This window comes from Gymnoscopelus braueri, assembly GCF_963280865.1.
Source record: "Gymnoscopelus braueri genome assembly, chromosome: 17".
NCBI classification, from domain to species: Eukaryota; Metazoa; Chordata; class Actinopteri; order Myctophiformes; family Myctophidae; genus Gymnoscopelus; species Gymnoscopelus braueri.
Genome location: NC_137617.1, coordinates 26547396 through 26574680, shown reverse-complemented (window position 1 = coordinate 26574680; position 27285 = coordinate 26547396). Strand labels below are relative to the sequence as shown.

At 41.5% G+C, this 27285-nt stretch overlaps 2 protein-coding genes across 6 annotated transcripts in view; one reads left to right on the top strand and one right to left on the bottom strand.

Annotated features, from left to right (window-relative positions):
- Positions 1-1472: 1472 nt before the first annotated feature.
- Positions 1473-17014, top strand: LOC308105535 (testicular acid phosphatase homolog). Its single transcript, XM_080456335.1, has 12 exons — positions 1473-1604; positions 1995-2123; positions 3056-3151; positions 4377-4463; positions 9306-9464; positions 9870-9968; positions 11026-11121; positions 11878-12010; positions 12744-12826; positions 14005-14111; positions 15154-15335; positions 16445-17014. The coding sequence occupies exons 2-12, from the start codon at positions 2034-2036 to the stop codon at positions 16552-16554; spliced, it is 1242 nt and encodes a 413-aa protein (XP_080312461.1). The 5' UTR covers positions 1473-1604; positions 1995-2033; the 3' UTR covers positions 16555-17014.
- LOC308105514 (myosin-binding protein C, fast-type-like) overlaps positions 17011-27285 on the bottom strand; it is a 49124-nt gene continuing 38849 nt past the window's right edge. For all 5 annotated transcript variants that reach the window (XM_080456298.1, XM_080456299.1, XM_080456296.1 and 2 more), the window contains 12 exons: positions 26973-27132; positions 26527-26631; positions 23374-23562; positions 22415-22549; positions 22024-22191; positions 21005-21093; positions 20255-20450; positions 19335-19474; positions 18699-18858; positions 18345-18481; positions 17631-17817; positions 17011-17136 (listed from right to left, as the gene is read on the bottom strand). In XM_080456298.1, the coding sequence (XP_080312424.1) occupies positions 17102-17136; positions 17631-17817; positions 18345-18481; positions 18699-18858; positions 19335-19474; positions 20255-20450; positions 21005-21093; positions 22024-22191; positions 22415-22549; positions 23374-23562; positions 26527-26631; positions 26973-27132 (1701 nt within the window). In that variant the 3' untranslated portion in view covers positions 17011-17101. The remainder of the gene's footprint in view (positions 17137-17630; positions 17818-18344; positions 18482-18698; positions 18859-19334; positions 19475-20254; positions 20451-21004; positions 21094-22023; positions 22192-22414; positions 22550-23373; positions 23563-26526; positions 26632-26972; positions 27133-27285) is intronic.

Here is a 27285-nt window from a genome sequence, read left to right as displayed (position 1 = left end):
TGGACTGGTTTCTAAAAGTGCACAGCCTTTCAAACTTGGCCTGCAGCCTGTGTGTGTGTGTGTGTGTGTGTGTGTGTGTGTGTGTGTGTGTGTGTGTGTACGTGCGTGCGTGCGGTTGTGTACTACACTCGTGAGGGCCAAATGTCCCCACTAGTATAGTAATAGGAGGAGGACCATTCTCCTGGTCCATTTAGAGGATTTATACTAATTTATACTATTTTTGGCGTTAGCTTTAGGGTTACAAATGGCAAAAAAACATAAAAATTTGATTTTATAAAATCGTCGTCCTAAATGTTGACGTCCTAACAAATATAATAATACAAACGTGTGTGTGTGTGTGTGTGTGTGTGTGTGTGTGTGTGTGTGTGTGTGTGTGTGTGTGTGTGTGTGTGTGTGTGTGTGTGTGTGTGTGTGTGTGTGTGTGTGCGCGTGTGCGTGTGGGATCGAGTGGCAGAGGTATCCTGGGGAACAGAGAGGGAAGAAAGAAAGAGAAGGTAAAAAAGAATGAGAGCAAGAGAATGACGGATAGAGAGGGAGCGAGACTTCTGCATGACGTCCATTCAACCAACAGACATGACCTTGGTTTTGTGTGTGCATGCATGCGTGCACGTTTGTGCCCACACACTTACCCAGATCTGGCTGTCATAAAAAAATATGAAAAGATGGCATTGTTGAGTTTCATTTTCTAAATATTACACTCAAAGGCTGTGACACCAACACCACAACTTCCATAAAGGAGGGAGGGGGAAAAAAAGGAAAAAGGACTGCTTTTATCATGTATGACGATGTCAACACTGTACGGCTCTGAATCTTGGCACGGGCTAATCCCATTGTATCCCATTAAGCTGCTTTGATTCCAACAGACACTTACACATGTGCCGAGTCAGGGAAAACACACCAGGCCCTGTAATTTTGGGGCCAAACCCATGGTGAATGACATAGCAAGTTATAATGAGTGTTTGTGGCCCTGTGCGTGCGTGTGTGTGTGTGTGTGTGTGTGTGTGTGTGTGTGTGTGTGTGTGTGTGTGTGTGTGTGTGTGTGTGTGTGTGTGTGTGTGTGTGTGTGTGTGTGTGTGTGTGTGTGTGTGTGTGTGTGTGTGTGTGCGCGCGCGTGTGTGCGTGTGTGTGTGCGCGTGCACGTGCATACAGTATGTTTTTATATGAACACCAATACAAGTTGGGAACCACCGGGTGAGTCATGCATGCACTTTAACCCATTCGGCTTTGGTGTTACTCTCAAAGTTAGGCACCATAGCACGGATTTTTAAATGGCGTTATCCACCGTGAGGGGCCAAAAGGCGCGGTAATGATCTGCCAACAAGGGCTGTCATATCAACGAACAGACAGGAATTGACAGCGACAGTGATTTGGAATGTGGTCGGCCATGGAGTAGACTGGGACCAGCAATCCCCGGGGGGGGGAGAGAGGGACAAAGAGGCATACGTCAGGTAGGTTGGACTATAAAAGCCGCGTACTTTAGTGGTACATGCACTTAACGTCAAATCACATCTGGGTATGGCAGAAGACATGGGATTCACTGCCGAATGCCGCTCTCTTACAGTCATTTGACTAAAAGAACAAAATGTGCAACTGAGTATGCTGAGGTAAGTGAACGTGTTTAATTTTCCTGATTTGGATCAATTTTTGACAGGTCACAATTTATTTGAGCTTTATTGCATACGTTAGTATTCATGAATCCTTATCAAGTATTTAATTTGACCTAAATCCTGGCGTAAATATTACAGGACTTTGCCAAATGGATTGATGACACAGCATGCATCTTTCATGAGGAACAATGATCTATTTATGAGTTAAAATGATGTGATCTGAAAGATCAATTGTGGAGCTACTTTTTGCTTTCGATATGTTATGATGAAACTTGCAAGTCCAAAAGAAGATTTCCGTATTTCTTTTTTACGTCGATGTATCTATAGCCATACAAAAATAAACTGTTGATACTAAATAGTGAACGTTGTTTTTTTGTTGACATTAAGGGAATTGTGTGACGGAAGAGACGACGGACAACTGAAAACATGTGGAAGTTGACGAAAAGTATAGCCTACCTGCTCCTTCTCTGCTGCTACTCCCTGACTGAAGCCCGTCTACTGAAGTTTGTTGTGGCTGTGAGTCTTTTGCCAAGTTTCTCTTGTCTATACAAATCAATAACAACTTTAGAAAACAGTATGCGGTTGTATTGTCATATTATGTCTAAAGAAAGAAAGCATTCACTTCCAAGGTAATGCCATAACAGTATTGATTATTGAGTTGATGAGTGTGAAATGCCGTAGTCTCAAATTTCATCTGGATTGCCATGTCAACCCATCTGGGATTATGTTGTTGCATTGCTCTTTTTAAACGATTACGGAGCATTACTCGCTCAAGGAGAATTATTATGTTCACACTTTATATAATAAAGGATTACTAGGAGACTAAACAGACACAACAGCCTCTTTTATAAACCTCTTTGCTTATCTGACTACCACTGTAGTTCAACAAAAGAATTGAGGAACAACTTGGAACATTTTCATATGGCTCTAGGGCAGAATACTCCACATGAACGGTCTATCTTACTTTTCTTTTTAGCTTATATTATATGCCCTTATTTTCTTTTTTAAACAATATTTGTTGAAACAAGGAACCCAGAGAACAAAGGTTCTAATCTGTGATTCAATGAAGAGACAAAACAAAACTTGGAGCTGCTCCAGTGACAGCGAAATGAATACTGTGTTTGTGGGCCAGTCTTTTTTGAACTCTTACATCCAAATGATCTTAAAGCCATTGTAGTTCCAGCAGGAATGGACCGGAAAATGGGCCATTATCCCCCATATAATCTCCCTGGGTGCCACCCAATGACTGCATGTGCCACCACAGTGTGAGCGACGTCAGTCCTCTATTTAATGACCCTGGACCAACTCCAAGAAATGCCACAAAGGCCTCACATCTCGGAGACGTCATCAAAACATGTTTTTGTATTGAGCGTGAAGGTACACTGTAAGAACAGTAATAGCTGCTGCATCACTGCGTGACATAAGTTGTTGTTGTGCCATTGTGTAAGGTGTTCCGTCATGGGGATCGATCGCCCATTGAGTCGTACCCGAGGGATCCTCACGGAGAAGAGGTGTGGGCTCAAGGATTTGGACAGCTGACTGAGGTACTGCCTCTGGACGGAACCTGGAGTTGATCAAGCTACAGTATACAGTCTCTGCCTATTTCAAGATATCATCAGCAATAGTAATTCTTAGAATCATGAGCATTCATTGAATTTAAAGGTTTTCTTTTTCAAATGGATCTTTATGGGTCAATTTTGTTATATTAACATGATGTTATAGTATTTACTTTTTTATAGTGCCTATAGTTGGTCTAGAGCAGTGGTTTTCAGTCAAAATTTCAAGGCACATTCATTGCGTAAGTAGCAAATTGACATCCACAATTTTAGCAATTTTTTGAAAATGTGTGGTGGAAAAAAAGAAATAAAATACAAGTTTACTTTACCCATAACGACATGCTCAAAATAGGGACACCAGGTTGAAAATGGTTCAAATATATATTTATAGGGTATAGAATTTGCCTCTGTATTGGGACATGAGTGCAGTGATATAGTACTGTACATTCAAAAGTAATTCATAACATTTTGTAAACAGTAGTTGCTGCATATAATGATAATGTGTGGTTGTCAAGGCACACCTGGATTTATCTTAAACGGTATACACCACTGTTTGGGAACCACTGGTATAACGTAGCTGTGTCCTAGTTGTAAGTAAATCTAGCGTAGGGTCTTTATATTAAAAGTCCACCAATAAAAGGCACTTTGTGCCTGAATGTCAAGGTGCAGCGGTGTAGCTTTAGATGGAATTCACAGTTTGTCATTTTGATGGATGTTACAGCATAAAAACAAAACGACTCGCACATTGCTGATCAGCATGTGAGAAGGCCTAAGGCGCTGGGATATTTTATTCACTAAGTTGTTGTTTTCTTGTGCAAGTTAAAATCAAACACCTTCCCCTCGGCTGTAAGATCTAGTATTCCTGCGTCACTGTTCTGTCAATCTTCCTATAGCTTCTATCCTAGATAACTCTCCCCTTCATCATTTGACCCGTTGTGACCCCATGATAAACCTGTGTGTGAACACTGTGTAAGGTGCAATCTGATATATGAATATAATTATCTTCGTAAAAAAACGTTAATTGTCCAGAGCAGTGGTTCTCAACCTTTTCTTGACCAGAATTCTTTTTTTTTCTACATACATTTTTTAAAATATTAATGTTATATTATCTTTCAAATCTTAGTGTTTATGCCAATTATTTGGTCCAGAGGATGCATTTTAATGTGAAAAGGCAGTGTTGTGACCAGAGTAAACAGGGTCCTTGTTCTCTCAGCTGGGCATGAGGCAGCAGCATGACCTGGGCAGGTTCCTGAGGAGACGCTACGGACACATTCTCAGCCAGGAATACAATAACAAAGAGGTAGGTGTGTGTGTGTGTGTGTGTGTGTGTGTGTGTGCGTGTGAGTGTGCTCGCGCGCGCGTGTGTGTGTGTGTGCTTATGTACAGCAGTGGTTACCAAACTGGGGGTGATTAGCTTAATGTGCAACATTGTTTTCTCACTCAACAGTAAACAAACCAACATACAATATAAGTGTATACATGGTATCTGGCACATTACTAAAGTTACAATTTAAGGACTTAAGACCTTTTTAATACCAATTTGGCCAAATTGTCAAATATGATGTAAGAAAGAGGCAAACATTGGGAAATAGCTACAAGCTAATAGCTCTACAAGCTCACAAGGCCTCGCAGTGAGCTTGTAGATAGGCTATTTTCACAATATTTATCTGGGAACCCGAGTCAAACTAAATGTAATGCCTACAATTCCATGTGCTAGTCAGGTTGGGGGGTCCCCAGTTCAAATATCATTATTTTGGGGGGTCGCGGCCTGAAAGGTTTTGGAACCCTTGATGTACAGTAGACATACTGTGCCACTGCAATCATTTGTTCTGTATGTGTGCATGTATTTTTACGGTGTGGTCGCCTGTCTAATAATCTTGCAAACCACATGGGCTGATGATCAGCGCCACATTTCTTGCCCACGCTGCCAGTAGGCAAGGAAGTAAATCCCTGATTTTTTCTATCACACATATTCGCATTAACATTTTGTTTATTCATAATCTCAGGTCCCACTGTCCCGCCAATTCACCAGTCAGTCTTACGCCCAAATATTGAGTTCCACAGTAGCATCCTCAACATGAAATAGATCCAACAGGGACACCACACAGTTATCAGACCCCGTTACATCTGTGTGGACGGTCCTGTATGCAACACATGTATGGGCTATCAGTGGTGGACGAGCACTCACATTTTTTACCTAAGTAAAAGTATCAATACCACGATTGTTGAAAAAAAAAGAAAATACCCAGTCAAGTAAAAATTCCTCAAATGTGTACTTAAGTACAGTACTTGAGTACATGTACTTAGTTACTTTCCACCACTGATGGATATGACCTTTTGCATGCGTGTATGTATGTGTGCCTGGGATTGCATGTGTAGCCTACAATACAGCACGTGTAGCTGAGATTTCGCGTGTGATGTATGCATGAGGTTCTGTAGAAAATTATGGCTATGAGTGGATGTATATTTCTTATATCGTTGCTGTCGGGAGAAACCTCCACATTTCTTTTTTGGGGGTTTTGTTTCGTAACTTAATGCCCTACTTCGTCACACAAACATTGAAAATGTGACGCGTTGTGAGCTTGTAGATATATTTTCACTATATTTAAACGTTTCTAAAATATTAATAATAAAAAAGAAATAGGTTCGGACATACAAGGTTTCCACCCGACAGCGACGATTATGTACAGTATGTGTGTATGCGTGTGTTCCAATCTACGCCATCCTCCCGCGGTATGTCTTCCCTTCTCCCTCTGTAGCATACGTCACATCTTTTGTTCACGTGTGGCCAGTTGCTGTCTGTAATGGCTGTAAATACGTAGGTTAATGAACATGACTCATGTTGATGATATCGCCTCCGTGGCCTTGTAATAGGGCTGAACGATTTTGGGAAAAAATCTAATTGCGATTTTTCTGACTGATATTGCGATTGCGATTTGATTGCGATTTTTTAATTAAAAAAAAAAATCTTTAAATTTTTTTAAAGTCAAGCTTCAGTTTAGTATTCACTGTGTACGTTTAAAAAGTAATTGGAAGTAATGGAACATTACCAAATGGCATACCATTTATTTACTGTTCTAGATCCTAATAAATAAGGATGAGAACTAAAAGATATGAATTGCTTCATTGCTTCCAACATGTATCTTCCAAGTACTTTTTTTCCCATGTATATATTTAAACATTTAGCTGGAATAGAAATAGCTTATTTTTGTAAACAACCCAACATTGAACTTGTTAAGTCATTAACTTATGGCTCAAGAAGAGAAGCTTTTTCTGAAATGAAGTTCAATAAATAAAAATAAAATTAAACAAATAATTACCTTTTTGTGTAAACAATTCACAGCAGTGAAATAAGTAGGTATTTCACTTATGGCTAAAGAAGCATATTTACTGATATCCAGTATTTAGCTTATGTAGACTTTTCATTCAACTAAAATGTAACACTTTTTTGTCTCACAAGGCAAAGTCCTCTCCTACTGTACATTGTATTACTACTACTCCTTGGAAGTGAAAAACTCTGTTGGAGCTGAATTTCACCTTATGACCCACACAAAGTACAGATACTTGTAGCACGGAGACAATAAGGAAAAGACTCAGACTCAGACAGGCAACGAAGGGTGTAAGGAAACATGTTTAGTATTCAGATCAGAGAGACAATAGAAGGTTACAGTATATCACAGGTGTCCGCAACATCGGCCGTCCGTCTCTCCGCAGTGTAACAGAGCAAGCACGAGCTTTTAACATTGTCCAGTAACATAAACATATGACATCATAGGATGTGACATCAATCGTCCAGCCGTCGGAGGTGTAATCCTGCCATTGGTGGAGAGCGATGAGGTTCCGTTGTCGTCTGATGATGGTAGATGATGGTAGATGATGATTGTGTGACAGTTTATCTCTGGACAACAGCGTCCCCATGTCTGGGTCAAACACGTTTGACATCTCTGACCTGTCACTGGTCAGTGGAGATTTGGTGACACTAAGGGAGACAGCTGTAGAAGAGAAGAGAACACCCAGATACCGTGTTCCCAAAACAAGATTGCCGCAGAGAAAGCCTGCTTGCGTTTGACCTTGGCTTGTAGACACAGAGACTAAGAGTACAGAGTACTTTTACCATGACAAAGTACAGGCCCATATGAGACCATAATTAATAGGACATTTTAAGGTTAAGGACCCTAGACACATTATGATAATTAAGATAAGAGATCAAATGAAATGACTCTATCAAACTCAGAATACATAACGCAGTGGTGGAAAGTAACTAAGTACATTTACTTAAGTACTGTATTTGTACTTTACTTGAGTATTTCTAATTTCCAATACTTTAACTTCTACTCCACTACATCTCAGAGGCAAATATTGTACTTTTACTCCACTACAATTATTTGAAAACTTTAGTGACTACTTACTTTTCAGATATAAATTATAATATTGTAAAACCTACATTAACCACTTTGGCCCTATTTTATACCTAGGTTATTTGAAAATAGCAGATCTACAAGCTCACAACGCGCCGTGATGCAACGCGTTGTGAGCTTGTAGATCTGCTATTTTCAAACATTAGTACTTTTACTTTTGGTACTTTAAGTACATTTTGATACCAATACTTTTGTACTTTTATTCAAGTACATTTTGACTTTTTACTTGTAACAGAGTACTTCTACATTGCAGTATTGATACTTTTACTTAAGTACAACATTTGAGTACTTTTTCCGCCACTGTACATAACAGAAGTGACAAAGATACAGTTCATAGTCGCTTCTTTTGGGCTTGTTTTCATAGACAGGGTTGCTTATTTCTCTCACAAAACCTGGCAACACTGACCAGGAAGTGCTTTCCATCGTATTGTTTACATTGCATCCAACAGTAATAGTTTAATAATGATGGTAAAAATATAAGTTACACTTACAGAAACAAACATAGATAGGAGCAACACTACTACTACACTACTTGTGTCGCACCGAAAATAATGTTTTACCGCTACGCGCGGCATCAGGGATTTGCTCAACACGGCCGTTCGACAAACTTTAAATACTCGTAGCCGACGGAGACCTAACTCTATGAGAGGGACAGGGCGAGAGAGAGAGAGAGAGAGAGAGAGAGAGAGAGAGGGGGGGGGGGGGGGGGGCTCGCTGCCCTCTCGCTCCCTGTAGAGAGATGCAGGCAGCCACTCTGGAGAGAAGGAGACAAGTCCCGCGGGTGCTCTGGGATTAATATGAATATTAAAATGATTTATTATGATAAAATAAAAAATAAAAAAATCGCGGCCTTTGCGATTAGCTAATCGCGTGGTTTCAAATCGCGATTTCGGTTTGAAAACGATTAATCGTTCAGCCTTACCTTGTAATATGATGTAACACGCAGGCTAATCTGGCCCTGGAGGCCCTCGTACAGTGGAGTAGGCCTGCATGCATGTTGGGCTCAGTGCGCCCCAGGGCAACATGCTCAGCCCACTGTCATTATGAAGATGAGATTTTCCTTCTTCTATTCCTGTCTGCCCGCTTTCTCCACTCAAGTGTTTTTCCTTTTCTTCACCCTTTATTCTCCTCCATTGCAGTCTACTACCTCTCCTCCAGTCTCTTCAAATGTGTTTGTGTTGCTAATCTCTCTCTCTCTTTCTCTCTCTCTCTCTCTCTCGCCGTCACTTAAATAACATGCAATTACCACCGAAATAACAACGTTCCTAAATGGCTGTCACTGGCAATTTGTCGTCAGAGGCCGCTAGTCAACTTGTGCCGTGAATTTACCTGGCGCTGTCATGTCGGCTTCAATTTAGATAAGGCAAGAAAGAAAGAAAACATTTTCTCAGCATCACATCACAAATCCAACCTTATCGCCGTGATTTATGGCGCACAAAAACCTGACACGGGGGGTGACAGAGAGATATACAGTAGACAAGCGAAGGCTGATGTCAGAAAAGATCACAGTGAGACGGATCTCTCTCTCATCCTGCCTCTCATCCGTTCAGTTCTCTCCGCAGACTCTTCGTGTTGCGCCTGATGCACCTTAGTTGACTCGGAAGATAAATACCACTTACTTGTGATACATTACTGCATTAGCACTGGCTCCATTTATATTTGGAGCTTTCCATCCTCAGACACATGTCTAAAGCAATTCTCTCTCCCTCCGACCCGGCCCACAGGTTTACGTGCGGAGCACCGACTATGACCGCACGCTGATGAGCGCTCAGGCCTGCTTGGCTGGCATGTTCCCCCCGGGCAGCAGACGGCCCCCGCCCATAAACCCCCAATTACTCTGGCGACCCATTCCGGTCCATACCGTCCCCCGGGCACAGGACAGGGTAGGTGCCTCTGGTCCACGCACGCAAAATGTATCTCCTTTATATATCCACAATATCCCACAATATCACATTTGTAACATTTACCATCTTGAAAATATCCCACTATAGCCTATACTGCTGGTCAGGGCAGGGGTCATTATCCTTCTGTAGCTTAGCATTACACTCGGAATTCACCAGGGCAATTTAGGCTGTACAACTGAAGGCCTTGTATAATGCATACTAGTTATAGGAGATGTTATATAATGTGTATTGCATAATAAGTCCTGTATTTGTATACTGTATAATTGACATGAATGTTAATACACCATACCATACAGTATGAATGCACATTTGTAACTGTACAGAATTCACAATACAGAATGTGTTTTACAAATTAAAGTTGTGTTTCATTTTCTTATCTGTCAGCTGTTGAGGTCCCCGGGGAAGGATTGCCCCAAGTTCAGAGAGCTGATGACTCAGACCTTTGACAGTGAACCCTACCAGAGGTTCATCAGGTCTAACCAGGTAAGAATGACCACAGGTGGAAATAAATCTCATAGTATACTGTACTGAACGGTTGCATTATGATCAACAGTTTGATATAAATCATTAGTTGTGTATGTGTAGCCTTCAAACATGACTGTGTAAAAGAAAAACTGCCAGCTGCAGAAAATGTATTCATTGGTACATTGTAAATCATTGCCTTTTGATCACTATCAAAAGACAAATATTGCTGAGAATACTCTACCTCTGCATTCATTTTAATTAACATTTAAACACGTGAGTTAATATATACATCACAGTTATCGGTGCTTCAGTGTCCCTGTTAGTTCTCCTGGAAGACATGTCCTCTCAACATTATTTTCTCAGGCATGGGTGACTGCAGCGCCTCAAATCGCTGCTCGGTGCAATTTCTCTCACATTCTTTGCAACACTAATTAACAGCAGGATTGAATTAGATCGAGAATTACAATGAAAAGGTTTTAATTAAACTCAGTCCCTGCCTGCTGCCTATTAAGGAGGTGCTTGACATCAAGCAGCAGCCTCCCACATTGAATTTTATCACCCTCTACTGGAGGTATTGAACCAGGAAGTGAAATGCAGTAAAGCAAAATGGAGGCATGAGCTTTGTCCTGTCCTGTTTGACCACAGGTGACAGAGTTCCACTGGTACAGTAGAAGAACGCACTCAGTAAAAGGCCTGTACTCAGAATTTGACTTGAATTCAAAAGTATTGGTATAAAAATATACTTACAGTACCAAAGTAAAAGTACTAAAATGTTTCAGAATTTGTAAAACTTTTTCAAAAAGTAAAAGTACTTGAATGTTTAGAATGTGTCCCTCATTGAAAGGGAAATTATGGTTCATAACTTTAACTAGCCCCCACATGCCATGTTGAACAGAAATAAATGAATATTTCTATTCTGTTCTGTTAGTGTACCTGGAGAAAGTGTCTAAAAGAATGTTGGCCAAATTTCTATATTGCAATGTCAATCAAAGTTTATATCATTTCATTACTTCAAAATGTATCACTTAAAGTGAGGAGGAGATTAACATTTGTAATGATTCTTTTCACCATGCAGTATTTCGTGGAGGAGCTTTCCAACAACACTGGTTACCCCGTGTCACGACTCGTTGGGAGAAAAATATGGCGAGTTTATGACACCCTGACCTGTCAGGTATGCGCCTCACCGTGGCAAACATACACACAAACTGTAACGACAATTGGGCCTAAGTAGTGACATTTTGCATATATTTCAACACTTGCATAACGTCTCTGGATGTCCAAAAATGTTACTCTTCAGGATTCAAATTCAATCAAAAGTAGCAGATCTACAAGCTCAAAGCGTTGCTTCGCGCCACGTTTCGAGCTTGTGGATCTGCTACTTTTGATACTTTCATGTGACTCTGTAGTATGATCAAGTAGGGCGTTAATTTACGAAAAAACACACAAAGTTAGAATATGGAGATAAGAGGTTTCTGCCCGACAGCAACGATATACACACCATCTGTACAAAATAGAGAGAGAGAGAGAGAGAGAGAGAGAGAGAGAGAGACAGAGAGAGAGAGAGAGAGAGAGAGAGAGAGAGAGAGAGAGAGAGAGAGAGAGAGAGAGAGAGAGAGAGAGAGAGATGAGCGGGGAGAGGATCATCATTGTACATACTGTATGACTTACTGTAAATATCACAACACACAGTGAAGTGATAATTGAGGCAGAGAGGTGCATTCTGGCCCAGGTTGCATACACCCATTTACACATGCAAAAATGAGCATCTGTTATTTTCAAACGCATACCAAAAATAGTCAACGAAACAACGAAAAAGAGCCATTTAGACGCTTTTCCATTGTGACTCATGCGTTCGTGCAATGTGGTTATTTATTACGGGAGTGATCACTGATGCGGCGTAATGAACATTATTCTCTCCCTCTTACAGAGGATCCACAATCTGACCCTGCCGCGCTGGGCCAATCAGGACGTGCTCAACACCCTGAGGAGAATTGCATCTTTTGAGGTCATGTATAGCATCCTGAGTCATAAGAGAAAAGAGAAGGCCAGGCTCTCAGGGGGTGAGAAATCAAGGTTCACAGATTTTATCTGGCACGTGCTTACTGCTCATACGTGTACTGTGCTATTGTTACTGTACGTACTGTACTGTGCCGTATGTGCAGTGAAATGTCAAACATGGAGGATGGGTGTGGGAGCTTTGTTACAGTAATGACAGAACATTCAGTTAACCACTTTCAACCTTATCTTCATATAATTGTCATTGATCATTGCCATTGATCAGTGTCAGATTTCTTGTGCACAAGGCTAACTTTAGTACCTCAATATAAACAAATTGCATATAATGTTTTATACTTTTTGAAATATTTAACTTAAATATAATGGAAGTACAGTAATGGGGCTTGGCTCGGGCTGAAACCTTGGCCAAATTCAGAGGCATATATACGTCATAAGTAAGTCAGATGATGACTGACGTCACAGGCTGGCCACATGAAACCTGTCATAACACATTGGAGCCACACTGTTCAGATGTGGATCCTGAGATCCACATGATTCAGTTTTTCTGAAAATGTCATAATATATAATAACTTGCCCAGAACACGGATGCCAGGGTTCTTAATGTTATGACGGTCAGCTACAGATTTTACTCATGCTGTGGTGTGTCCTCGGCTCCAAAAGCACAATAGAGCTCATAAAAAGCCAGTGTCAAACTCCTCCAGCCATGTTCATTGCCAGCTAATTTGTTGTAAGTGCCATGTTGAATCGTGTACCGCTGATACAGTGTTTGTTTACCAGGGTTACTGCTGAATGCCATCCTGAGGAATTTCTCTAAGGCCATGGAGCAAGGGAGCACTCTCAAACTCATCCTGTACTCGGCTGTAAGTTCACTGTTTGGGGCGAGTGAAAAAAGCAGTGGTGTAACTAAGTACATTTACTCAAGTACTGTACTTAAAGGTTTCATGACATTCAGTTTTACCACACATTAAAAGTCTTTGTCATGGTCCTTCAAACGTGTATAAAAAGTTTTAACAAAAAATTCCACTCCAGTGATCCATGGCAGGTGTTTTCACATTTCTAAAGCCTTTTCAACTGCAATGAAAAAAGAAATCTTTGCCTGTGGGTGTCGCTGTTGAGGGATTTTGCCTGTCAATCATCGCCTCTGCTCTGCCCCCCCCCCCAAAGGAAAGGATAGGGGAGGGGAGGGGCGAGGAGGAGAGTGGGCGGGATTAATGGCCTGTGACTTCACTGCCCAAGGGCCAAGCTCAGATTACTTTTCAGCCTTATTCAGAAAACCCCAGACCACAGAAAATCCACTGAATGTTCAAAGTTCTGATTTTTTGGGTGTAATTGAAGTCATAAAACCCCCCAAAAAACATTAAAAAAAAAAAAAGTGAAAATGAATGTCAGAACCGACATTCATTTTCTATATGAATATATACTATACTTCATTTAGAAGTATAGTTTTGAGGTATTATTACTTTACTGGAGTATTTCCAATTTTCAGTACTTTTACTTCTACTCCACTACATCTCAGAGTCAAATATTATACTTTTACTCCACTACAATTATATACATTTCGGTCATTTGAAAATAGACGATCTACTGTACAAGCTCACAATGCGTCGCAATGCGACGCATTGTGAGCTTGTAGATCTGCTATTTTCAAAATATTTTTATACATTTGAAATCATGTGAAATGGGACATTTTGCATAATGAGCACTTTTACTTTTGTACTTTAAGTATATTTTGATACCAATACTTTTGTACTTTTACTCAAGTAAATGTAGTATTCCAGACTTTTACTTGTAACGGAGTATTTTTAAATTGCAGTATTGATACTTATACTCAAGTAAGAAATGTGAGTACTTTTTCCACCACTGGAAAAAAAGGCCACACAGAACACACCGAATTTGATCATATATTATGTAAAGCCTTTCTTCGCGTAGTTCCTCACTCATACATTATCCATCATCCACATAAGTACACATGTAAGCACACGCTTGCCGTCGATGCAGTGCTATTGTATTTGATAGAACGTGTGCTTTCTCCTTCCAGCATGACTCAACACTCATCACCCTGCAGGCTGCACTCGATGTGTACAATGGCCTTCTTCCGCCTTACGCTGCCTGTCAGATCTTCGAGTTCTACCAGGAATATGATGGGTACAGCGGTAATTCTATTGTTCCTGCATGCCCATTTCTGTCTGCATATTTGAAATAAGGAGAGTGGGTGATCCTCTCCCCCTTTGTTGTCGTCGTCTTCGCTGAGACAGATTAGTAGGGAGGCGTCGAGGCAGGCGGCATTAAAAAGTCAGAGGATGGAACGCCGTAGCAACCGGTGGTGGAAAGTAACTAAGTACATTTACTCAAGTACTATACTTTTGAGGTACTTTCTCTTTACTTGAGTATTTCCTTATTTTTTTATTCTTAAGCCCTTATTTATACGTGGGCTATTTGAAAATAGCTGATCTACAAGCATACAACAGTCACATCGCGACCATGGACATATGATTAGCTAAAGCTTAAGTCATGAACAGTGTCTTGTCCCACAGTAGTTTCCCCACCTTTCTTCTGACCAATCAAGGATAAGCCATATCCTTAGCAATGCGTCATTATAAACACACTTGACACTTATATCAGTTCTGGCCAGAGGATGTTTTTTCCCACTGTCCGGTTTCCTGTGTCTCAGATTGGGCCAAGAATGGAGCACTCTGACCTGACATTTAGTTCTCCAACATGATCCCCTTCGACCAAGATAGATAAATCTGGCTATTTCCTCACTGCAGCACTTTATATTGCTCAACATTAAAGATGTTCATATCACATCACATAGCCTGTTCCCAGGCCTGCTAAGTCACACACAAGCAGTATTGCATGGAATATCAGTTTTCCCTAACAATGCTTTTGCTTACGTAAAAATATCAGAGTACTTCTTCCACCACTGGTAGCAACTAGTGAATATTACACTGTCCCTCTGGCTGGTCAGTCCCAACCCTGCTGTGTGGAGCTCACGTGCCAACATTTAAACACTTTTATGCGACACACCAAACACACTCCCGCGTTTCCCCTTTTCAATTAAAACGGGAAGCCTGGCGCCGAGCCAGGGCTGCAATGAGCAATTAACCGAGCTATACAAAGCTGTTTATATAACACTATGCAGGAATGTGTGTCAGCTCATTGTCATTTGTCCCCCCTAATTCCACAGATCCTATTCTCTGGAGCTCTATTACCGCAACGACACCTGGCGCGAACCCTTCGCTACCCCTGTGCCAGGGTGCAACGGGCTGAGCCCCTGCCCCCTGAACCTGTTCAAAGACCTGGTGAGGGGCGTGGTGTCGGACGACTGGGAGTGGGAGTGCGGCCTCAAGGGAAGAATTTCAAGTGCAGGTAAGGCGGGCGGGTTGCTGCTGTGATTACGTGACATGCTGTTGTCATGCTTGCTTTGTGTCGTACAGTGGTGGAAAGTAACCAAGTGTGTTTTTCTCCAAGTACTGAACTTGAAAGGATACTTCACCCATTTTCAACCCATCTTTATAATTGGTCCTCACTAATGCTCATTATGATATGGTGCTATTTTGTGTACTCAGTCTGTGTCTCTGAGGAGGGCTGTGGAGAGTTCAGAAACCCGCTTACCAGTGACATCATTGTTAGGCAGGTTTTTTTTCTTCAAACGCGATTAAAAAATGTGCATTACATTTTGTATTAATGCAAGAACAATGGCTTCCATTATAGCATGCTAACTCTACAGGAATAGAAAGCCTGCAGTTACCAAGCTTTCTATTAGCTTGGATTCCCCAGCGACGATGTACAGTAACTGGTAGGCAGATTTCTGAACTGTCCACAGCCCTCCTCTGAGACACAGACTGAGTAGACAAAAATGGTACCATATTATTATGAGCATTAGTGAGTTCCAATTATATGAAGATAGGTTGAAAATGGGTGAAGTCGTCCTTTAAGTACAATTGTGAGGTAGCCCACTTTTACATCACTTGAGTTGAGAAAATGTTCGATACTTCATACTTTTTACTCCACTACAATCATTTGAAACCTTTAGTTACTAGTTACTTGGTTATTTAGGCAAAACATTCATTAACCAGTTTAAAAAAAAATGCAGATCTACAAGCTCACAACTCCTTGCGACGACACGTGTTGTGAGCTTGTAGATCTAAGACAAAATTACAAGTAGCCTACTATTACTTTGATACTGTTATGCCAACACATTGTACTTTTACTCAAGTAAAATGTTGAATACATATACTATGTATCTATAGAGTCTTTTTTTTATTGTGGTATTGATACTTATACTTAGGTAAAGTACTTATTTCACCACTGGTATTGTATTTGACTTTGCTTTAGCATGGTTACCATTCTTCTCTGTGGTGTACTATACTTGCAGTGATCTCCACCATACCATTTGCAAAATGTGACACTCACTCCAACACAGAATGATGACTGGCTGCTGAATATCGCTGGAATTAAACCACTCTCTCCCACAGGGATCATAGTGACTCTCGCAGTAGCTGTTGCTTTCCTGGGGGTGGCGCTGTTGATTGTGGCAGCGGTGGTGTGCATCAGGAGACGAGCACACTACTCCAGGGAGGTGTAGTGTGGAGAAGACTGTCAACACACACTGCCAATCATCTGGAACGGTGCTTCACAGTGAAGGGAATATTGTGCTTACAGTATGATGCAGTGGTTCTCAAACCTTTTCATGTCAAGGACCCCCAAAAATCAGAAACTATTTGGTGCCAAGGACCCCCATCAGAAACTATTTGGTGCCAAGGACCCCCGTACAAGATTTGTGTTGTTAAAATGTTTCAAAAATATTTTTCAATTATTTTCATGATTCTTTTTAAAACAGCCGATCTACAAGATATTTTCAAATAGCCGATGTATAGGTTTAAATTGGTTAAACTGAATCTGATGCAATATTAACTAATCTATCTAGGGGACCCACTGAAACCCCCTAGGACCCCTGGGGGTCCCTGGACACCACTTTGAGAACCACTGGTATTGTTGGGAAGCAGATTTGAAAATGAATAAATAAAAATTTGCATCAATCAACACTTCAAGCTCTTTTTATTTGACTAAACGTGTGGAGTTTCATTCGGTACATGTAGTTTGACATTCAATGCTGTTCGGCTTCTCAGTTCTCACTGCTCCTTCTCTGCGTCCGGGTCTTGGGGAACTAAGACAGAGGAGAGAGTTGGTGTTATGATGGAAGTCATACAAACAATGTACCGTATTAGGTAAAGGTCTCTGGTTGTCTCCAAACACTATGCAAACATCATTACAGTACAATAAAAAAAAATATTTGAATATTTAATTATATGATCTACTATATTTATCACATGACTATAGAGATAATGTGTACCGATTTGCGTGATGTTTGAACAAAATCTGTAGAAGTATTATAAAATAAAATGTTTTGCAAAGATCGGCCTCCTGGTGGCGCTATAACAGGCCGATCGGAAATATTTGGGCCAGAAACTGCACGCATTCCAGGGAGTGTGTTTCGCTTTGATCAGGCCAACGGTGCCGGAGATGAGCTGTTCACGGACGGACGGACAGACGGACAGGGAGCAAAACATAGTCTCGGCCACGCCTTCGGCCTGGTGGACTGGTGGAGACAAAATAAAATACAATTAAATTTAAAAAACACTCCTAAGTCCCGCTCCCCACCTCGGATCTCAATCTTGCACTCCACTTCATCTTGGCCCAGGGCGTTGACAGCCCTGCAGACGAAGCAGCCCCCGTCGTATTGGCCGGGCTTGCGGATGTTGAGGGTCAATACCCCTCCGTTGTTAAACATCATGTACTTGGGGTTGTCACCCAGGATCATTTTGTTCCTCAGCCAGACGATCTTAGGCTGGAGGGGGTTACAAGTTAATTGAACTCAGAGTTAAATTGAAGGGTGATAGTTGCACACTGGTGTTGTGCCCCGAAAATAGCCGATCTAAAGGCCCACAAGACATGATGCAACGTGTTGTGAGCTTGTAGATCGGCTATTTTCAGTCCTCAACAGCAAGAATTTTACTGTGTTTCTGTTTGTTACCTCCACCGATATAGTTGAACGGGGGTTATGGTTTTGCCCCATTCTGTTTGTCTGTGTTTTTGTCTGTTAGCAAAATAACAGACAGAAACAAAAAACAAACAATCTATAATAATGTGAGTACTGATAGCTGGATTTTCAGCATTGGCAGAGGAATGCACTCTACTGAATGCAATTATTCTATTTATACTGTATATATTCAGTCAGTTTTCATTCCATAGTTTTTTAATTCTGCCACATAGCAGCCAAAAGGTAAATGACACTCATGTGTGTGGACACATTCAAGTTTATGTTCTACGCTAGACAGTCTATTTTAACTTACTTAGCCAGGCATGCGCACATACCTTGGGAACGCCTCGGACGGAGCAGCTAATGGTGGTGCTGTAGCCGGCTACCAAAGATCTGTCCACCAGAGGCTGGGTAAACTTAGGCATGCAGTTCTTGTCCTTCTCCTCATAGCTAGGGGGCTTGTACTCCAGGGCTAGCAGGAGGGAGGGCAAGGTTTGTCAAACACCGTAAATCAGACTCGGGTTTTGACGGCATGCCACACTTGATATCTTCATTTTGCAGCACATGAATGGCTGAGTATGGGAGAGCATGTGTTTCCCTGAGTGAAGGTGTTAAACTCACACGTAAGTACGAAGAAATCAATATCGGTCGTAAAAATTATATGGATATGTATACAAGCAGACACACACCTGTCTTAGTAATGACGGCTGAGTTCTTGCTGAGGCCACACTCCTCACTCATGCCACAGAGGTTCTCGCTGTAGATGCGGAACACGTACTCGTTGCCCATGATCAGGTCGGAGGCTGTGCAGTTTGTCCGTCTGTTGTGCTCATAAACAGTGAACCACTCCTGGAGATGTAAACAATGAGAGAGAGAGAGAAAGAGGAATGAGAGGGAGAGACAGAGTAAGACTGAGAGAGAGCAAAGTTAATTGCGTGTAAATTTAAGAGGAATTTAAGAGGAAAGATAGGGGGTGGCAGTGGCTCAGGGGTAGAGCGGCCACTCTAGCTCCTCCAGAGTTAGTGTCAAAGTGTCCTTGAGCATGACGCTGAACCCCTAATTGCTCCCGATGAGCAGGTTGGTGCCTTGCATGGTTTCCTCCACCATCGGTGTATGAATGTGTGTGTGAATGGGTAAATGTAATGCACAATCTATGTAAAGCGATTTGGATAAAAACGCTATATAAATGCACCATTAATAAAGTAAATAAAGTACAATATCTTACAATCTGCCCGGCACTGTTAGCTAGACTACTGAGACACAGGCTCTGGCCCTCCCGGGATGGGGGAAATCAAGCACTCTCAGTTCTTTCCTTCCTCACTCACCATGGTCTTCTTGTCTGCCTTCTGGATGGTATAACCGGTGATCTCACTGTTGCCATCATCTTTGGGAGGTTCCCATTCCAGCGCTGCGTTGAAGCCCCAGACTTCCGACACATTGACCTTGATCGGAGGCCCAGGTAACTCTTTAAAAAAGGATTCAAAAAAAGGTATGTATAATGGTTTCATCCACTGCTCTCAACTTACAGATACACAGTTAGCTGTTGTTAGTGGATACATTTCAGACATACTAAATAATGTTTACAATTTTACAATTTAGGCATTTAGCAGACGCTCTTAATCCAGAGCGATTTACAGTAAGCAATGATATCATGAGGTAATACATCAAATGCATAGAAATAGTAATCTAGGATCATAGGTAAACCGAGAACCTATCATCAGTCTAAACCGTATCATACAAAAAATCTATAATCTGTACATTGAAACTATACACACTATAGGATGCCAGGTCTACAAATGACCTGGCATCTGTCTACATAACATGCTATCTAAATTACATTTTAGCCTTTGCATGAGCCTGCAAGGTCGTCGTTTACAAAGAGGTGTAGGTGGTCCAACAAGGAGTGACGCTGTCTTTTGGAAGTGTCCTTAGACAATGACAAAAACCTTTACCGTCCTGCTCCTTTTTCTAGGCTATGTCACACTTGATAATTTTATTTCTTCTACAGGGTATGGGCATTTTCCTCAATGCATAGTTGTCATTCATTCTCCTCAAAGGAATCATCACTTAACTTACATAAATCATGCCGCTACCTCTGTGGTCATTTTCTGCACTTGCTTTGTTCACTGTGATCAGGAATTTTGCGTTGTACCCTGTTTTGTTTCTTTTCTCCAAATCTTCCTTTTTTTTAAAGGGACAGTTAAGGCTTGAAGTTGAACAATGTGTGTGAGCACCGGCTTCTTACCGATAACTCTGATGTCGATGGCGGCCCTGTCTTCCATGTTCTCAATCTTTAGAAGCAGCTCATACTTTCCAGAATGATCTCTCTCCGCTGAGCGGATGAAGAAGATGGAGTCCACTAATGTGTTACGGATGCCCACCTTCTTCTGGTCAACGGGCTCGCCATCCTTGAACCATGTGGCAACAGGGCGTGGCTTACCCTAAGAGTGCAGGTGATGAAGAAACACAGATAGTGATAACACCATTTAGGAGACGACAGAGCATTTTAAGTTTAAGTTATTTGTCCCCCCATTTGAAATAGAAGGAGCACTTCACCCATTTTCAACTTTATCTTCATATATTTAGCTAATGCTCATTATAAGATGGTACCATTTCTGTCTACTCTGTCTCATAGGTGGGCTGTGGACAGTTCCGAAACCAGATAACCAATGACATTATTTACAAAGAAGACATAAAGAAATAGTGGAGGCACACACACACACACACACACACACACACACACACACACACACACACACACACACACACACACACACACACACACACACACACACACACACACACACACACACACACACACACACACACACACACACACACACACACACCTCTTATAGAAGGCTGGCCTCTTGCAAAGCCATGCGGTAATAATGAAATAATTGAGGATTATATTAAACCTGGTCTTCTTTGGGCGATGGTGAATTGTAAGCATTTTGTGCTAAACTTGAGATGGGAAATGGATCACGTTACAAACCTGGAAGGGGATGGTCAGGTTGATCTTGTCTCCAACTTTCCTGATGAACTTGGTCCTCAGCTCACGCGGCAGGCGGATCTTGGGCAGTTCTAATGGAGGAGGATTCTCATTTTAACTACTTCAATACTTAGTAAACTTGACCAGAGTTGGCTCTGTACTTGGTCCGCTCTTTTTCCCTCTATACCATCTCTTTGCTGAAAATAGCCGATCTCATTTGCATTTAGTAGGCTGTGAAACAATGTGTCGCAAGCTTCTTCCATTTGACGGTGTCAGGTTACACAACGTGTTGCATGCTTGTAGATCCGCTATTTTCTGTGAATGTTACCCCCGGAATAGGGATGCCAGGTTTCAAGTGGTTATAAATAAATGTGTTGTAGGGTGCCATATGGCATAAGAGGTGCAGTCAAGAATCTTAGTGATCATGGACTTTGGCAGAACCTTGGGTTAGATACTTGGCCATGATACAAGTCCAAATATTGTGTTGATCAGCTCCGGCTGTTGGAACCCACTTGAATGGAGAAAAAAAATCTTTCTGACACCAGCAGGGGTAAAACAGTGAAACTACAGGCCATTCATATGAACTGTCACTTCCTATATTCACCTGTTTCCTAGGCTGAGTGTTTTCCACTTCCTGTCGATTTCATTGGATATCATTGGTCATCTGACCAGTTTCATTGGATTTCATTGGATCAAATCGACAGGAAGTGGAAAACACACAGCCTAGGAAACAGGTGAATAGACTCAATTTCAAAGCAGGAAGTTGGGCCCTTGGGCAAGGCACAACATGCTGCACAGGATAGGACCAGATGGAAGTAGATCGTCGCAGCCTTGTAGTACTGTATGTTCCACATGGAATGAAGAGGATTAAGTAAGTATGTAAGTACGTAAGGAACAAAGTGTATGTCTAAACTGCTGTACATGTTTCATGTATTAAAAAAACAAGTAGTAATGCTCATCCACAGGGCATAAATGCATTTTAAAATACTGTTCTTCTACTCACCCATCTTAAGATAACTCACCCATGATCTCACGAATGGTGACAGGCTGGGCCAATGTAGCAGGGGGGCTGGATCCAGCCATGTTCTTGGCCACTACCCTGAAGTTCAACTTCTCTCCAACAGGTAGATTGCGCACAGTGTAGCTCTGCTTCTCACAAATGTGAGTGTTGGCCACCACCCACTCCGTGTCTGCGGTAACATAATTAAACAGTGAGAAAGACGGGATCTCTCTCCTGCAGCGTTTTCCCATTTTGGCTATTAATTCTGGTTAATTCTTTATTCTTTTAAGCTGCCCGCGGGACAGCGCCCACTCTGTCTCTACACTTGAAGAGAATTAAATTAAATGTGTCAAAGTAAGACCGCGAACAGTAAGTGAAATGTGGTCTTTTGCACCATGGCTAAGTTCTTTTACCTCCTTCCTTGCAGTATTCAATAATGTAGCCGTCCAGGCCTCCAGCTCCGATCCTCTCTGGGGGGAACCACTTCAGAGCGCATGTAGTATCTGTCACATCATGCACCAACAGACGTGTGGGCTCGCTAGTTGGGGCTGACAGGGAGAGAAAAAATTAAGAAGAGCAGCAACGCTAATTATTAACACTCATAATTATTAATAACAGGAGAGCGAAGAGAATCACAGGGCTGCATTGACAAAGGCCAATTAACAGACAGCGGGAAAGAGAAGCTGGGAAAGAGTAGCCTGTAAAATGGAAAATTATAGAAATAACAAGAAAATATATAGTTTATACATAATGTCTCTGCAGTCATTATTGTGGCATAATGTATTATGGTGTACTTTAGTAAGACATGAGAAACAGTACATGGAAGTACAATTCAATTCAATTATATCATGCCACAATATAGTGATTGTAGACATCCTCACAGAATCTATGGTGACCCTTTTGTAACATACTGTAGCGTGGCATGCTCGGTGCTATTTGTGGTGCCACATTTGCAGTGCCGCAGTACTTTCCATTCAGTGAGAACTGTCTCAGCTGATGGACGAAGTAGTCACAAAGGCAGACAAGGAGCATTTTGGGGTGTGCTCTGACTGCTAGATGTCAGACAGAGTGTCAGACTGATTTGTGCATTGCTGTATACAATAATGTGTGTTATGTGAGTGTTAAATGTTTATGTCTTCCACACATCCTAACCTATGTGTTTATCAGGAGGTGTGCAACGATATAAATTCCTAACAATCCGGTTTGACATGGCAATAAACCACTGCATGTTGAATGCGGCTGAGTTATGGGTTCATTTAAACACACCGAAAATAGCCGATGTACAAGCTCACAGCGGATCAGATTGTGAGCGTGTAAACCTGCTATTTTCGGTGCGCCACATTGCTGTGGGGGAGTATAAATCAGGCTTTACCGATGGGCATGAAAGGCTTGGAGGTGGCACTGGGCGCAGACATGCCGATGCTGTTGATAGCGAACACCCTCATCTCATAGAGCACGCCTTCAATCATCCTCTTAGCCTCGTACGTGGTCGACTCGTAAACGTCAAAGTTGAGCTTTGTCCATCGGGACGAACCCTTCTTCTTCCTCTCCATGAGATAACCTGATGATGGATGGAAAAGTCTGTATTTAGGAAACATGTCATGATGCAAAAAACAACAACTTATAAACATCACTACAAAGAAAGAAACGGAGATATACTGGGAGAGAGGGGCTTGTTTTACATTGAGTAGCCAGTATCCTACACAGTATAGGCCTTTGCCTAAAAGTTTAATATGAACACAGCTTTTGAATATCACCAAAAGATTACTGGGTCTACGTCTCGTAACTGTGTGGGTTTGTGTGTTAGATATGAACAACCACACAAACTCTGTCCAGCAACAAGAGAGACAAAGATGTGAAGCAGTTTGAGATGCAGTAGTCTCACATAGCCAGGCGATCAGAGAGCAAAAGTATCACATTTCAGGAGCTGCTTGACAAGCAATGGCAACAGGTCTACGATTTTGCAACAACATAATAACTAGCTCAGGTCCATGTAGACCAGTGGTTCCCAAACGTTTTAGCTAAAGACCCAAAAGAGAAATTAGATGTTTGCCCAGGACCCAAACTACAGTAGTAGCAGATCTGCAAGTAGCAGATCTACAAGCTGTTGTGAGCTTGTATTTCTGCTATTTTCATTATACTTTTGAACGTTTTTTTTACTTTAATTTGTATGGAATTTCTTTATTTTTTAAATTGTATTTATGCAATTCTTTTGAAAAATGATTGCATTTGTTTTTAATTTATGAAAAAAAAGTTTCGTTTTTTTGGGAAATGTTTTAAAATATTTTTAACTAACATTAGCTAAAAGCAAACTGTAGGAAACCAAAAATAAAGGGATATTTACTTGTGACCCAAAGATGGGTCCTGACCCACTGTTTGGGAACCAGTGATCCAGTGATCATATTGGCCAAAGATTTTGAAGGTGCAGAAGAAACCAAAACCATCATTGATCTGATCAGTTATAAAGCAGAGGTGAACGAACACCAGGATAGTGCTACAGTGCCATCATGCCATCGAACTCACCAAGACACATACAAGAGTCATAAAGTGTGAGAACACTGGCATCTGTCTGTTGCTCTTGTATTATGCAAGTTGGACCATGTTCGGCTCAGCTTCGGTCCTAATGCTGATGAGTTGAGGTATTCACTGGCCACCTCAGACATATGCCTGCTTTTCAACTGACCCCAAATGAAGATTCATATGTTCAAGTGTATACATTTCAAAGTATAGATGAAATGTTTTTAATGAAATGCTTTATTCCATAACTGCACTGCATGTTAACATACAGTCGAATTTGGTGACATTCTGATAAATATTTCCGGTGTGACGGGCCTCTGTCTCTCTCCACTCTGTCTCTTCTCTATCTCTCTATTTCTCCGATTCACCTTGGTGTCTAATTGGTTCCAATTGTCTAACTGCTGATTCCTGTCTGCTTTCCCAGCAGTGTCCAGTCTGGGGCCCGTTAGTGTGATGGTTGCCATCTGAGGAGGGAGTGGCTTTCTAAAAATCTGAATCTGCTCCTACAGAGTGACAGGATAATAACCAGGAAGCTACATTGAAGCTCTACTGCAGTGGTTCTCAACCTTTTCAGGCCGCGACCCCCAAAACAATCATATTTGAACTGGGGACTTCCCACCCTGACAAGCGCTTGGAATTGTACGAGTTGAGGCATTACATTTTGTTAGACTAGATAAGACTTGTGAAAATAGCAGATCTACAAGCTCACAACGCCTCGCAACGTGAGGCGTTGTGAGCTTGTAGATCGTCTATTTTCACAATGTTTGCCTCTTTCTTATATTAGTTGTTGACAATTTAGCCAATGTTTGACCAGTTTTTATAGGCTAGTTTTTGATTTACTTTATGCAGTAATGGTCTTTTTTCTTGTCTTTGTTTCTCTTTTTTTAGGTATTAAAAGTCTTAAAATACTTTAAATCCCCATATGACACTTCACTGTCATATGGGGATCCCCCAAAATTATGTGGGTTGAGAACCACTGCTCTACTGCAGGAAATATTACATTTCTTTGACAAGACTGGGAGTCGATGCCTGCTGAAACTCATAATGTGAGTTTACCTATGGCAGACGGGGAAAGTGATGCACCAGGGACACATTCTATAGTTGATATTGTGTGACAGTAGTTATTATTGCACAATGGAATACCTGATTTGAATCAATCTGAGAAGACATTTGCTATGTTAATATTCAAGCAGGACATCTTGTAGAAATAAGAGTATTCCAAGGATCTATCTGAGGATTTGGAAAAGCAAATGTGCCATCTGGAAAGCGCACACACCGTAGTCTATTCTAAACTGGCTAAGCAGATGGACTTCGAAGACATTAAAAGGACTTTATGCATCCCCAAAGATGAGGAAGACGGCTGATGGCTATGCAAAAGTCAGTGATGAAGACAAGGTAGGAAATAACATTTTTACATCTAAACGTGTGTAGCAAATCCTTGGCCTAATTGTATGGGTGTAGCCTGCATGTGTGTTTGTGTGTAAAGCTGCAACTAATGATTTTATCCACACAATTTGTTGAGACCATAACATTATGGTAAAAAGATAATGACTAGATAAATGATGGAAACTTATGTAATCTGAACTGAAGGGGGGAGAGGGGGTCTGGAAATCAGAAGGCCACCTGTTTGCCTCCCGGTCGAAGTGTCCCTGAGCAGGACACTTAACCCCTAACTGCTCCCCCCCAATCACATATCGTAACCACTTGAGCAGCTGGACCGAGCCAGCTGGGTGAAGCTGAAAACCAAATCTCTTTTCATATTAAGCTGAAGTTCTAAATAGCACACATTAGAAAGTTTTACACGATAAAATCACATAACTGATTATTTCAATACAAAACATTTATTGTAGTAATCTTTTGTTGATGAATAGTGTGTGTGTGTGTGTGTGTGTGTGAGTGTGTGAGTGAGTGAGAGAGAGAGAGTGCACACATGGTTGAAGTGAAATGTGTCCCGGGGCAGATAGGACCCACTCAATGTTTCTGTTCAGGATACAGCCCATGGACTTACCTTTGACTGGCGCACCACCATCAAATTTGGGTGGCTCCCAGATAATGGTGGCAGTGTCCTCTCCCACTCCGGTGCACTTGACATTCTCAGGGGGGTCAGGCACATCTAAGGGGGAAACAAAACAAAAGCATTCAAGTCATTGCATAATCAGGGGGAAAAGATAACAAATACTGAGATTGCAGTTTAGGGCCCTATTAAGATTCCATTATAACTCTAACCCATCATTATGGCAGCATGAGAAATCAGTCATTGGCCAATAGCATAAGTCTCTTTGAGCTATATTCTGTTCACTATTAGCAAAGGTCTTTTGTGTTTCATCCTTTTCATAGATATGTACAAATATATATGGGGTAAATTATTTTTTTTGTCAATAAAAACATCAATCAATCATTGACCAGTGTAGCTTCAGTAATCCATCCATAATATATATTGGATCTCTGACTCACCCACAATCTTGACAAACAGCTGAGCCTTGTCCTCTCCAGCGGGGTTGGTGACAACGATAGTGTAGTTCCCCTCATCCTCCCTCTCAGCTCCCTCTATGACGAAGCAGCTCAAGTCTTTTCTCGCCTCTACTCTCACACGGCCTTCGGCATCAGTGATTGGCTGAGAGACAGGACATCATTATTTATGAGTAAGCTCTGTGAAATCTGCCTCTGCAGATAGTAATACCACCACTAGTGTGTGCTATTGTGCAAAATGTCCACCTTTTCATCTCGAGAAATAATTCTCTAGCTAGCAATAATAATGCCCAAAAGA

Bases quoted from the DNA above. Each gene is read 5' to 3' on its own strand.
- LOC308105535 (XM_080456335.1), top strand. From the start codon at position 2,034: ATGTGGAAGTTGACGAAAAGTATAGCCTACCTGCTCCTTCTCTGCTGC. The intron at 2,124-3,055 runs GTGAGTCTTTTG...CCATTGTGTAAG, and splicing joins TACTGAAGTTTGTTGTGGCT to GTGTTCCGTCATGGGGATCG. The intron at 12,827-14,004 runs GTAAGTTCACTG...TTCTCCTTCCAG, and splicing joins AACTCATCCTGTACTCGGCT to CATGACTCAACACTCATCAC.